Genomic DNA, 13,161 nt, shown 5'->3' on the forward strand with positions numbered 1-13,161 from the left:
AAGCAATCCGTACAACTAAAACCAGCCCTCGAGTTTCCCCGAGGTGGCGCTGCAAGGGGCTCTAGTTTGGACCAACACTTAGACAAGCACTGGCCCGAGGGTTTAAAATAAAGATGACCCTCGGGATGCGCAACTCCCAAGGGAAAAAAGGCTAGGTGACGAATGGTAAAATCAAGGTTGGGCCTTGCTGGAGGAGTTTTATTCAAGGTGAACTGTCAAGGGGTTCCCATTATAACCCAACCGCGTAAGGAACGCAAAATTCGGGAACATAACACCGATATGACGGAAACTAGGGCGGCAAGAGTGGAACAAAACACTAGGCATAAGGCCGAGCCTTCCACCCTTTACCAAGTATATAGATGCATTAATTAGATAAGAGATATTGTGATATCCTAACAAGTAAACATGTTCCAACAAGGAACAACATCTCCATGTTCCAACAAGGAACAAACTTCAATCTTCACCTGCAACTAACAACGCTATAAGAGGGGCTGAGCAAAGTGGTAACATAGCCAAACAACGGTTTGCTAGGACAAGGTGGGTTAGAGGCTTGGTTCAACAATATGGGAGGCATGATAAGCAAGTGGTAGGTATCGCAGCATAGGCATAGCAAAAGAGCGAGCAACTAGCAAGCAAAGATAGAAGTGATTTCGAGGGTATGGTCATCTTTCCTAAGATCCCGCAAGGAAGAAGAACGAGTCCATGAGGAAGACAAATGGACGTAGTCGAACGGGTCCTCACAAACGCGACGTTATCGGAACCAACCCGAAGAAGCAACACCGGAAAGAAGCACACAACATAGTAAACAACCACCACATAAACATGGTATGATGCACAATCAAGTATGATGCATGTCCGGTTTAAAGAGGCATGGCATGGCAAAGTGCACAAACAAACCCTACAAATTAAGTGGGGCTCAACATGCAACTCCGTTGCATATTGACGAAACACCACATCAATTATTTAGTTCTCTCTCGGTTATGTACCCACCAATATTAAATGTTGTTAAGCATGTCAAGAGATGAAACATAACAAAACTATACCATCTAAACAATTTAAATGGGGCCGGATATAATAAACAACAAACCCGGTAAATCCCCATATGCATGAGTAATTTAATGCAAACAACAATTTTAACCAAACTTGAAGTTGTTATCATGATGCGGATGACATGAGCAAGTTTTTATGCAACATATATGAAAACGTTGACATGAGCATTATGAAGCGTTTGTCATCATGGCGGAAACGAAAGGGGTGCCACGACAACGAATCTGAAAATGATGACACGCGACATATCGGTTCCGGTAGCTCATGGAGATGCCGGTGAAAAAGGAAAAGCGACGTGAGCGAGTTGAGCAAGATGGTGGGGTGCTCCCGACTACCGGGTTCCCACATGTCGGTGACAAAGCGAAAGAGGGGCAATGTGCACCGACAGTTTCGGACTCGAGGAGAACAAGGGTGCATCTCATACATGATACATCACACAACATGCATTCGTTTCGCGGGTCACCGTCTCGGCGGTTATACCTTCGAAGCGTGCAAACGAGGACGGTTCGGGTTCGGTGCAAAGTAGAGGAAGTAGACATTCTCGGGACGGCGGTAATGGAAGTAGTTGTTCTCGTTTCGTAGTTGTACACACTCCCTAGGTGTTCGGGGTCACGGCGAGGAACTTGACGTCCACGGGGTCGACGGTAGAGGTACTCGTTTTGAAGGTGAACTTGACGAATGCAAAACCTTTCGGGGTTGTCGTGGTACTAAAGGTCTTCGGACTTGACGGATCCGATGCCTCCGGACGTAGTGGTACACGTTCATTTTCGGAGAGGTACTTGGCATTCTTCGTCTCGCAGTGTAGTCAAACTTGATGTATCCAAGGGATCCGAGCGTCGTGGTACTTGTCGAAATCCACATCGGATGAAGTGGAACATCTTTAAGTGGAACTTGGCGTGTCCCAAAATCTGCGGGCGTCGGTACTTGGCGAAAGAACCCACGAAGGCGTCCTTGATGTCCCTGGTTGCTGGTTCTTGGCGGCCACAAGAGGGGAAAAAACAAGGCCCACCGGGCAGCAAGGAGGTGGAGGTCTCATAGGAGTTGGCCATGAAGGGGTTGCTGAGGCAGCAGGAGAAGATGGCCGGGGCGGACGTCGAGCTTGAAGGTCGGTGGTGCAGGCCGAACGGAGGGAGGAGGAGGCACGGGCGCTGACGAGGCTGCGGCGCCGGACCACTGTAGCGGTGGGTCGGGAGGCCAGGGAGGCCCTGGAAGGGTCGAGGTCGCCAGCGGGCTGGATCGCCGGAGCGGCACGGCGGTTCCTGGTGGTGGGTTAGAGGAGGTCAGGCGCTAGTACGCGAGGTGGACACAGGGCAAGGAAAAACAGCAGTGGGGTCGCGATGGGAGGAAGCTACTGTGGCGGCCGGTGCTCGAGGAGAGGGGAAGGCACGCGGGAGGAGGGAGGCGCAGGCGGTGAATAGGGATAGGGGCGGCCTCCAGGAAGCAGCGCCACTGCGGGGACGTGAGGGGAGGAGCTTGGGCGTCGGACCGCTGCTGTTGTTGATGCCGATAGAGTAGGCAAGGCAAGGAGACAGCGCGGCGCTCGCCGGAGGGAGCAGCAAGGCAACGTCATGGAGGGGCACGGCTGGCCAGGAGGTTGCGAGCCGAAGGGAGCTCCTCTCCCTGGTTCGATGCGTGCGTGTGAGTGAGTGGCGGCGCGGGGAAAACGAGAGGGAGAGGGAGACTGCGGCGCTGGAGGGAGAAGGTCGAGGGAGGAGAAGGGGCTCGAGCCGAGGCCCCTGGCGGCGCTGAGGGAACGAGGGAAGGGAGAGGGATCGAGCAGAGGGATCCGGTCGGGGCTAGGGTTAGAAAAGGAGTGGGGTGCGGCTGGGCTGCTGATTGGGCCTGGCCTTGGGCCGGCGCATGAGGGAGGGAGGCCCAGCTGGGCTGGCTTTCCTCCTCTCTCTCACTCTTTTCCTTTTTAAAACAAAAACAGAGAAAGAGAAGGAAAAGAAAGAGACGGTAGGGGCGGAATCTGGGCACGAGGACAATTTTCCCGGACTCTTAAAAATGTGCATGGTCCGAGAAAATTAGAAGTGGCAAGATCCGAAGATATGAATTCAAACTCATTTGAGTTTAATCAAATGGTTTGAACTGGGGCTAGGGTTTTGAAGTGCACCAAAAATGTTGAGAATTTAGGTGGAGCTCGGGGAAGTGACGAAAGAAATTACAGGAAAAGTTTGGGGACCAAACTTGAAGCGGAAGAGGGCATGTGATAAATTGCAAGTGTGTTATAGGTGATCCCGAAAATGGAAGATTTGATATAGCTCCCTAATATCGGGAGGATATGTTATAAAGAGAATCACCATGTGAATTCCCTCGGTTTAAATGGACCGAAGATCCATGCAATTTATTTAGTGAGTTTTAAAACGGGTTGTATGATGACATGATGCAATGCACATGATGCAAAGATGAAATGCAACGGACCAAACAAATCACACGACGAAACCCGGAAACCCTGGAAGGCATCTGAAGCTCCGGTATTGGGGCGTTACAGCTTAAAATCGGGACTTCAAAGACGTTTTGAATGTCATGGACCATATGAGATGTTCCAGGAGTTGAAGTTAATATTTCAAGCAAATACCCGAGTTGAGAGATATGAAGTCTTCAACAAGTTCTATAGCTAAAAAGATGGAGGAGAATAGCTCAAGCAGTGAGCACGTGCTCAGATTGTCTGGGTACTACAATCGCTTGAATCAAGTGAGAATTAATCTTCCAGATAAGATAGTGATTGATAGAATTCTCTAGTCACCATCACCAAGTTAGTAGAACTTCGTGATGAACTATGATATGCAAGGGATAACGGAAACGATTCCCAAGCTCTTCGTAATGCTAAAATCAATGAATGTAGAAATCAAGAAAAATATCAAGTGTTGATGGTTGACAAAGACCAGTAGTTTCAAAAAGGGCAAAGAGAAGAAAGGGAACTTCAAGAAGAACGGCAAGCAAGTTGCTACTCAAGTGAAGAAGCCCAAGTCTGGTCCTAAGCCTGAGACTAAGTGCTTCTACTGCAAAGGGACTGGTCACTGGAAGCGGAACTGCCCCAAATATTTGGCGGATAAGAAGGATGGCAAAGTGAACAAAGGTATATTTGATGTACATATTATTGATGTGTATTTTACTAGTGTTCGCAGCAACCCCTCGGTATTTGATACTGGTTTAGTTGCTAAGAGTAGTAACTCGAAATGGGAGTTGCAGAATGAACATAGACTAGTTAAGGGTGAAGTGACGATGTGTGTTGGAAGTGGTTCCAAGATTGATATGATCATCATCGCACACTCCCTATACTTTCGGGATTAGTGTTGAACCTAAATAAGTGTTATTTGGTGTTTGCGTTGAGCATGAATATGATTTGATCATGTTTATTGCAATACGGTTATTCATTTAAGTAAGAGAATAAATTGTTGTTCTGTTTACATGAATAAAACCTTCTATGGTCATACACCCAATGAAAATGGTTTGTTGGATCTCGATCGTAGTGATACACATATTCATAATATTGAAGCCAAAAGATTCAAAGTTAATAATGATAGTGCAACTTATTTGTGGCACTGCCGTTTAGGTCATATTGGTGTAAAGCGCATGAAGAAACTCCATGCTGATGGACTTTTGGAATCACTTGATTATGAATCAGTTGATGCTTGCGAACCATGCCTCATGGGCAAGATGACTAAGACTCCGTTCTCCGGAACAATGAAGCGAGCAAAAGATTTGTGGAAATCATACATACTGATGTATGTGGTCCGATGAATATTGAGGCTCACAGCAGGTATCATTATTTTCTAATCTTCACAGATGATTTGAGCAGATATGAGTATATCTACTTGATGAAACACAAGTCTGAAATATTTGAAAAAGTTCAAAGAATTTCAGAGTGAAGTGGAGAATCATCGTAACAAAAATAAAAGTTTTTACGATATGATCGCAGAAGTAAAATATTTGAGTTACGAGTTTGGCCTTCAGTTAAAACAATGTGAAATAGTTTCACTAGTCACGCCACCTGGAACACCACAGTGTAAGGGTGTGTCTGAACGTCGTAACCGTACTTTATTAGATATGGTGCGATCTATGATGTGTTTTACAGATTTACCGCTATCATTTTGGGGTTATGCATTAGAGACAACTACATTCACGTTAAATAGGGCACCGTCTAAATCCGTTGAGACGACACCGTATGAACTGTGGTTTGGCGAGAAATCTAAGCTATCGTTTCTTAAAGTTTGGGACTGCGATGCTTATGTCAAAATGTTTCAACATGATAAGCTCGAACCCAAATCGGAGAAGTAAATCTTCATAGGATACCCAAAAGAAAATATTGGGTACACCTTCTATCATAGATCCGAAGGCAAGATATTCATTGCTGAGAATGGATCCTTTCTAGAGAAGGAGTTTCTCTCGAAAGAAGTGAGTGGGAGGAAAGTAGAACTTGATGAGGTAATTGTACCTGCTCCCTTATTGGAAAGTAGTTCATCACAGAAATCTATTTCTGTGACTCCTACACCAATTAGTGAGCAAGCTAATGGTGATGATCATGTAACTCCAGATCAAGTTACTACCGAACCTCGTAGGTAAACCAGAGTGAGATCAGCACCAGAGTGGTACGGTAATCATGTTCTGGAGGTCATGTTATTTGACCATGACGAACCTACGAACTATGAGGAAGCGATGATGAGCCCAGATTCCACGAAATGGCTTGAGGCCATGAAATCTGAGATGAGATCCATGTATAAGAACAAAGTATGGACTTTGATTGACTTGCCCAATGATCGGTGAGCCATTGAGATTAAATGGATCTTCAAGAGGAAGACGGACGCTGATAGTAGTGTTACTATCTACAAAGCTAGAATTGTCGCAAAAAGGTTTTCGACAAGTTTAAGGTGTTGACTACGATGAGAGTTTCTCACTCGTATCTATGCTTAAGTCTGTCCGAATCATGTTAGGACTTGCCACATTTTATGAAATCTGGCAAATGGATAAACAAAACTGCATTCCTTAATGGATTTATTAAAGAAGAGTTGTATATGATGCAACCAGAAGGTTTTGTCAATCCTAAAGGTGCTAACAAAATATGCAAACTCCAGTGATCCATCTATGGACTGGTGCAAGCATCTCGGAGTTGGAATATACGCTTTGATAAATTGATCAAAGCATATAGTTTTATACAGACTTGCGGTGAAGCCTGTATTTACAAGAAAGTGAGTGGGAGCACTACAACATTTCTGATAAGTATATGTGAATGATATATTGTTGATCGGAGATAATGTAGAATTATTCTGCAAAGCATAAAGGAATGTTTGAAAGGAGTTTTTCAAAGAAAGACCTCGGTGAAGCTTCTTACATATTGAGCATCAAAATCTATAGAGATAGATCAAGACGCTTGATAAGTTTTTCAATGAGTACATACCTTGACAAGATTTTGAAGTAGTTCAAAATGGAACAATTAAAGAAAGAGTTCTTGCCTGTGTTACAAGGTGTGAAACTGAGTAAGACTCAAAACCCGACCACGGCAGAAGATAGAGAGAGAATGAAAGTCATTCCCTATGCCTCAGCCATAGGTTCTATAAAGTATGCCATGTTGTGTACCAGATCTATTGTATACCCTACACTATGTTTAGCAAGGGAGTACAATAGTGATCTAGGAGTAGATCACTGGACATTGGTCAAAATTATCCTTAGTGGAATAAGGATATGTTTCTCGATTATGGAGGTGACAAAAAGGTTCGTCGTAAAGGGTTACGTCGATGCAAATTTTGACACTGATCCAGATGACTCTAAATCTCAATCTAGATACATATTGAAAGTGGGAGCAATTAGCTAGAGTAGCTCCATGCAGAGCATTGTTGACATAGAAATTTGTAAAATACTTATGGATCTGAATGTGGCAGGCCGTTCACTAAACTTCTCTCACAAGCAAAACATGATCACACCTTAGTACTCTTTGTGTGTTAATCACATAGCATGTGAACTAGATTATTAACTCTAGTAAACCCTTTGGGTGTTGGTCACATGTCGATGTGAACTATGGGTGTTAATCACATGGTGATGTGAACTATTGGTATTAAATCACATGGCGATGTGAACTAGATTATTGACTCTAGTGCAAGTGGGAGACTGAAGGAAATATGCCCTAGAGGCAATAATAAAGTTATTATTTATTTCTTTATATCATGATAAATATTTATTATTCATGCTAGAATTGTATTAACCGGAAACATAATACATGTGTGAATACATAGACAAACAGAGTGTCACTAGTATGCCTCTACTTGACTAGCTCGTTGATCAAAGATAGTTATGTTTCCTAACCATAGACATGAGTTGTCATTTGATTAACGGGATCACATCATTAGGAGAATGATGCGATTTACTTGAACCATTCCGTTAGCTTAGCACACGATCGTTTAGTTTGTTGCTACTGCTTTCTTCATGACTTATACATGTTCCTATGACTATAAGATTATGCAACTCCCGTTTACCGGAGGAACACTTTGTGTGCCACCAAATGTCACAACGTAACTGGTTGATTATAAAGGTGCTCTACAGGTGTCTCCGAAGGTACTTGTTGGGTTGGCGTATTTCGAGATTAGGATTTGTCACTCCGATTGTCGGAGAGGTATCTCTGGGGCCACTCAGTAATGCACATCACTATAAGCCTTGCAAGCATTGCAACTAATGAGTTAGTTGCGGGATGATGTATTACGGAATGAGTAAAGAGACTTGCCGGTAATGAGATTGAACTAGGTATTGAGATACCGACGATCGAATCTCGGGCAAGTAGCATACCGATGACAAAGGGAACAACGTATGTTGTTATGCGGTTTGACCGATAAAGATCTTCGTAGAATATGTAGGAGCCAATATGAGCATCCAGGTTCCGCTATTGGTTATTGACCGGAGACGTGTCTCGGTCATGTCTACATAGTTCTCGAACCCGTAGGGTCCGCACGCTTAAAATTCGATGACGGTTATATTATGAGTTTATGTGTTTTGATGTACCGAAGGAGTTCGGAGTCCCGGATGAGATCGGGGACATGGCGAGGAGTCCCGAAATGGTCGAGACGTAAAGATTGATATATTGGACGACTATATTCGGACATCGGAAAGGTTCCGAGTGATTCGGGTATTTTCGAGAGTACCGGGGAGTTACGGGAATTCGTATTGGGCCTTAATGGGCCATACGGGAAAGAAGAGAAAGGCCTCAAAGGATGGCCGCACCCCTCCCCATGGGCTGGTCCGAATTGGACTAGGGGGGGCGCCCCCTTCCTTCCTTCTCCTTTTCCCTTCCCTTTCCTTCCCTCCTACTCCTACTACTTGGTAGGGCTCCTAGTTCTACTAGGAAAGGGGAATCCTACTCCCGGTGGGAGTAGGACTCCCCTAGGGCGCGCCATAGAAAGGGTCGGCCCTCCCCCTCCTCCACTCCTTTATATACGGGGGCAGGGGGCACCCCAAAGAGACAACAATTGATCTCTTGATCTCTTAGCCGTGTGCGGTGCCCCCCTACACCATAATCTACCTCGATCATATCATAGCGGTGCTTAGGCGAAGCCCTGCGTCGGTAGAACATCATCATCGTCACCACGCCGTCGTGCTGACGAAACTCTCCCTCAACACTCGGCTGAAACGGAGTTTGAGGGACGTCATCGAGTTGAACGTGTGCAGAACTCGGAGGTGTCGTGCGTTCAGTACTTGATCGGTCAGATCGTGAAGACGTACGACTACATCAACCGCATTGTACTAACGCTTCCGTTTTCGGTCTACGAGGGTACGTGGACAACACTCTCCCCTCTCGTTGCTATGCATCACCATGATCTTGCATGTGCGTAGAAAATTTTTAAAATTACTACGTTCCCCAACATTTATGTACTGCACAGAGAGACGAGGCAGCGACTCTCTCAAGATGGAATAAGGTTCTATCTGCCTAGTCTCATTTTCGGTGGTGTTTCTAGCACCATCGAAGGGCGTCTTGAGGTTTTTCTCAGGCGGGTCTCGCTGGATTCAGCCAGCGTTTGTCTTCAGTGGATCTGCGTGGATTCTGTTTTCATTCATCTATATTCGTGTGTCTACAAGTTAGATTCTTTGGATCTTTTTTCATTGGGGTGGTTATTGTTCTAATGCGTTGGTCATACGAGGCCTTAACATGACAACTTTTTGATTGTCTACTACAACAAGATTTACTTGGCTCGATGAGAGATGGGCGAAGACGGCGGTGTGCCTTCGACTCGCTCTAGTTGTTGCAGTCGTCGTTATGTGATCTATGCACGTGGGTTTATTTTGTTATTTCTGGTGTTCTTTGTACTATCTTGATAGTTGATAAATAGATAGAAAGTTTTTCTCTCCCAAAAAAATTCATATGCAGCTGCAACAAAGAACTTTAATACGCAGAATTACTTTATATTTTTTTAGGGTTCGCTGACTCCACTACATATCTGACGTCGGATTTTTTACCATGTAACCAAACATTTTTCATGGTTATGTTTTTCGATGGTGGCAAGTTCAGTTGATGAATACGACATGTCTTAGTTTAACTTTTTATCAAAAAATTGGCGTGCTTGCAAACAAAATTTTCAATCATCGTGCCAATATAAATTGTCATGAAAAAAGTCAAATTTATCATCCCAAAAATCTAATGTCAGATTTTTAGTGTTTTCGTATACTTTTACTTGTTGAATATGAAATGAATAAACAAACCTTCACAAATCAAGGATATTTTGCAAGGTGTTAGTCGGAACATTTCTTTTTCCCTCTCGCAAAGCGACTAGGGAAAGCCTTCCTCCCCTCGGTCTCCGCTAGCGAGCCCGTGGATCCCCCTTCCACTAGCCTACAGCCCCAGCGGCCGGTGGCGGGGAGGGGATTTCTGGTGCCTCAACTCTGATAGGTAGGGTTTTAGTCCTCGCAGGGGTGGCGTTTGGACGGATGACGGTGCTTCTTCTTCGGGCCAGTCTTCCAGGCTCCGGGACACTGGTCTTTAGGAGCACGTGCACGAAGATTTTTCAGTTGTCATCAACAAGGTCAGGTCAGCTCCGATATGGGAGCGGTGACAGCAGCATGTCGGCGGCTCGTCCTGGTGACGGTAATGGTTGTCCGGTGGTCGATGAACATCGATGTAATTTTTTTTATGTTTGAGGTACTTCTGTATTTCGGGTGAATATTTATGATAGGTCTGATCTTTTTGGAAAGAAAACTTTTTGCAAGAGAACGAATAACCGTTGACCCGAATTTTAGACCGACGAGGCAGGTAAACGGTTAGCAGCAGCAGCTGTAAATCTAGAATGTTCCATTGACCCGAAGCGGGATGGAAAAACATCTAGCCCGACCGACGTAGGCGCGTAGCATCAAACAGCCCGAAATTCGTCTCCTCCCGAAGAAGGTACTAGAAGAAACGACTCACCATCACCAGTAAACCACTCGTCACCACTAGCCGGTGGGTCGGTCGGTCGCTCGCTCGCTCACCGCCTCACAGTGAGAGTCCGTCACCCGGCGGGCGGGCGGGCCGGCCACCGTCCAACGGCAGCCGCTCAAGCAATAAACAAACCCGAGGCCAGGACAAACCAAACCGTTCGCCCAAAGTTGACGAGGCAGGCGGCGACGAATCTCCGGGCCCCACCCGCGCAGGCACAGGCAGGCGCCACCACCTACCCAAACAAACCGAGCGGGCCCGAGAGGACGGATGGATGGGTGGATAGCAACGCCGTCGCGGTCGCCGTCTTTGTCGGGGACCCCAGCGGCGCGCCACGGCCCCGCGCGGGCGCCACCTCGCCCCCGTGCCGTATCCCAGCCGCGACCGCGAGCCTCCCCCTCGTCGGCGCCCCCCTGCGTCCGTCCACGTGGCCCCCGCTCTCCCGCCGCGCGGGCTAGCTCAGTCCACCGTGCTCCCTCTCTGCACGAAGGTCAGATGGGTTTCGTTTCTCGTCGTGCCGTCCGACGCGACGCCGCACGTGGCGGCCGCGGCCGACATGGAGATCCACGGCGTTCGTTCGTGCATCTCGCGCCGGCTAGCCGCCTAGACTTTCCCGCTCGTTAGACGGTGGTGGGGCCGGGCGCACTCCGCGACCGGCTAGCGCGGCGCGTACCGGGCGTCGGGTCGTCTCGCGGGGGATATCTGCGGTCGACCGATCGAGGCTCGTGCTGTCAATCACAAGCTTGTTAATTACCTCGATCAAGTACCGCAACGGCTGAAAACCTTGTCAATTACCTCGATCACGATCAGAATCTTGTTGCGTGGCGTGGATCCAAGTGAGGAGCCATCGACACCCTCCACTACTAAATAAATCCCCTGGATAAGTCACAGGACCGATCGGACAGCACACCTGACTCGATCGAGTACCGCACAAGACGGGACGATGCCGATCCAAGAATCTCAGGGCTGCACGGGCCAGCCAGCGCCGACCTCCAGTCACTACTTTTTACGGAGCACACTTCCGTGTTACAGACGGCGAGACACTCACGACACGCACCGGCTGGAAAGACGGAGAGAGAAACCCATCCAGCGCCTTCGATGAATCACCGCACCACTGGCCCTAATCCCAAATCGCCCACCCACCAACTCGACACCGCTAATCCCCACCGCGCCGCGCCGCGCCACGCACTTAATCCACTCTATTTATAACCCCACCCCGCCGCACCCTAGGCCCAGTACCAGTGGAGAGCGAGAGAGAGGGGCCGGGCCGACACACACAGAGCGGCAGAGCGCCCACGCCGCAGCAGCAACCAACCAGCCCACCCCCTAGGAGCCGCCGCCGAATTGGGTGCGTTCGCGGGCGCCGCCATGGAGAGGGAAGCCACGGTCGCCTTCTACCCGCCGGCGCCGGCGCCGCCGCAGCAGCGCCCCACGCCCGCGCAGCCGCTCTCGGCCCGCGCGCCGCCGTCCGGCGTCGTGGGGCGGGGAGGAGGCGGAGGAGGGGCGGGCAGGCAGTACCGCGGGGTGCGGATGCGGAAGTGGGGCAAGTGGGTGGCCGAGATCCGGGAGCCCAACAAGCGGTCGCGGATCTGGCTCGGCTCCTACGCCACCGCCGTCGCCGCCGCGCGCGCCTACGACACCGCCGTCTTCTACCTCCGCGGCCGCTCCGCGCGCCTCAACTTCCCCGACCAGCTCCTCGACGGCGCCCCCGCCGCCGCGCCCGGGGACCTCACCGCCGCCGCCATCCGCAAGAAGGCCGCCGAGGTCGGCGCGCGCGTCGACGCGCTCCACTCCGGCGGGATCGGCGTCGTCGCCCCTCCGGCCCCGCCGTCGCCGTCCCAGCGCCGCCGGCCCAAGAACCCCGACCTCAACCGGGAGCCCACCCCCGACACCGACGACGACGAGTAAACCCCCGCCGATTCTTCAGTTCTCCTCCTCCGACCACCACCACCGCCTACATACCTAGTACTAGTGCGTCTTAATTAGTCCTTAGCAGCAATCAGCAGCGAGCTAGCTAGCAGTAGCAGAGCATCAACCATCTCAGTGAGCAAGAAGGCATGGGGAAGCAAGCGTGGATCCGACACGCAAGGTGTTCGGTGAAATGCCGGGCGAGCTCGGGGGCCGACCCGACCAATAATGGAGCCGCGACGTTGCCGTCAGCTCGGCCAGGGGGTTACTAAGTAGGGCCTGGACTGTCAGCGACGGCGAGCTTGGTAGCAGTAGACTCGGGGCGTGTGAGTGCGTGCGCGTGCTTGGGCATGGGCATGGGCATGGGCATGCAACTAAGCAAGGTGCATGGCCATGTACCTACAACCTGCAGCAGATATAAGAGTGTTTGTAAAGGAAGAAGATACCGGCAAACAAAAACTTCAGGAATCATTCCATGCACGCATTCTCTCTTTCGTCTCCGTTCCTTCATCTTGATTCCCACATCATCATGGCCGGATTCCAGGAAAGTAGCGGCAGCGGCAGTGCAATTCCGTGTGCTTTTTCGAAAGGAACGCCGAACACGGCCAGGCCCCAGTTCCCACCCGCCTCAAAAGAAGAGGCAACATCACCAGCCAGCCGCCGCCGCCGTAGCGTCTCGTGGTGCGCCTCCCCTCGTGTCCGCGTTTAGGCGGTGGTGGGCCGCCGACGTGGCCGGTGGCGTATCGCGGTGCGCCACCCCTCGTGTCGGCGTGCCGTGGACGAGACCAGGCGGTGGCGGGCCCGCCGCCCCC

General features: G+C 49.3%; 1 protein-coding gene across 1 annotated transcript; it reads left to right on the top strand.

Moving 5' to 3' along the window:
* The first annotated feature begins 11,667 nt into the window (after nt 1-11,667).
* LOC119330799 (ethylene-responsive transcription factor RAP2-1-like) lies at nt 11,668-12,829 on the top strand. The gene has a single exon (XM_037603927.1). The coding sequence runs from the start codon at nt 11,810-11,812 to the stop codon at nt 12,347-12,349; it is 540 nt and encodes a 179-aa protein (XP_037459824.1). The 5' UTR covers nt 11,668-11,809; the 3' UTR covers nt 12,350-12,829.
* Nucleotides 12,830-13,161: the final 332 nt, after the last annotated feature.

This window comes from Triticum dicoccoides, chromosome 7A (genome assembly GCF_002162155.2).
Source record: "Triticum dicoccoides isolate Atlit2015 ecotype Zavitan chromosome 7A, WEW_v2.0, whole genome shotgun sequence".
NCBI classification, from domain to species: Eukaryota; Viridiplantae; Streptophyta; class Magnoliopsida; order Poales; family Poaceae; genus Triticum; species Triticum dicoccoides.

Coding starts and splice junctions, on each gene's coding strand:
- LOC119330799 (XM_037603927.1), top strand. CDS start 11,810: ATGGAGAGGGAAGCCACGGTCGCCTTCTACCCGCCGGCGCCGGCGCCG.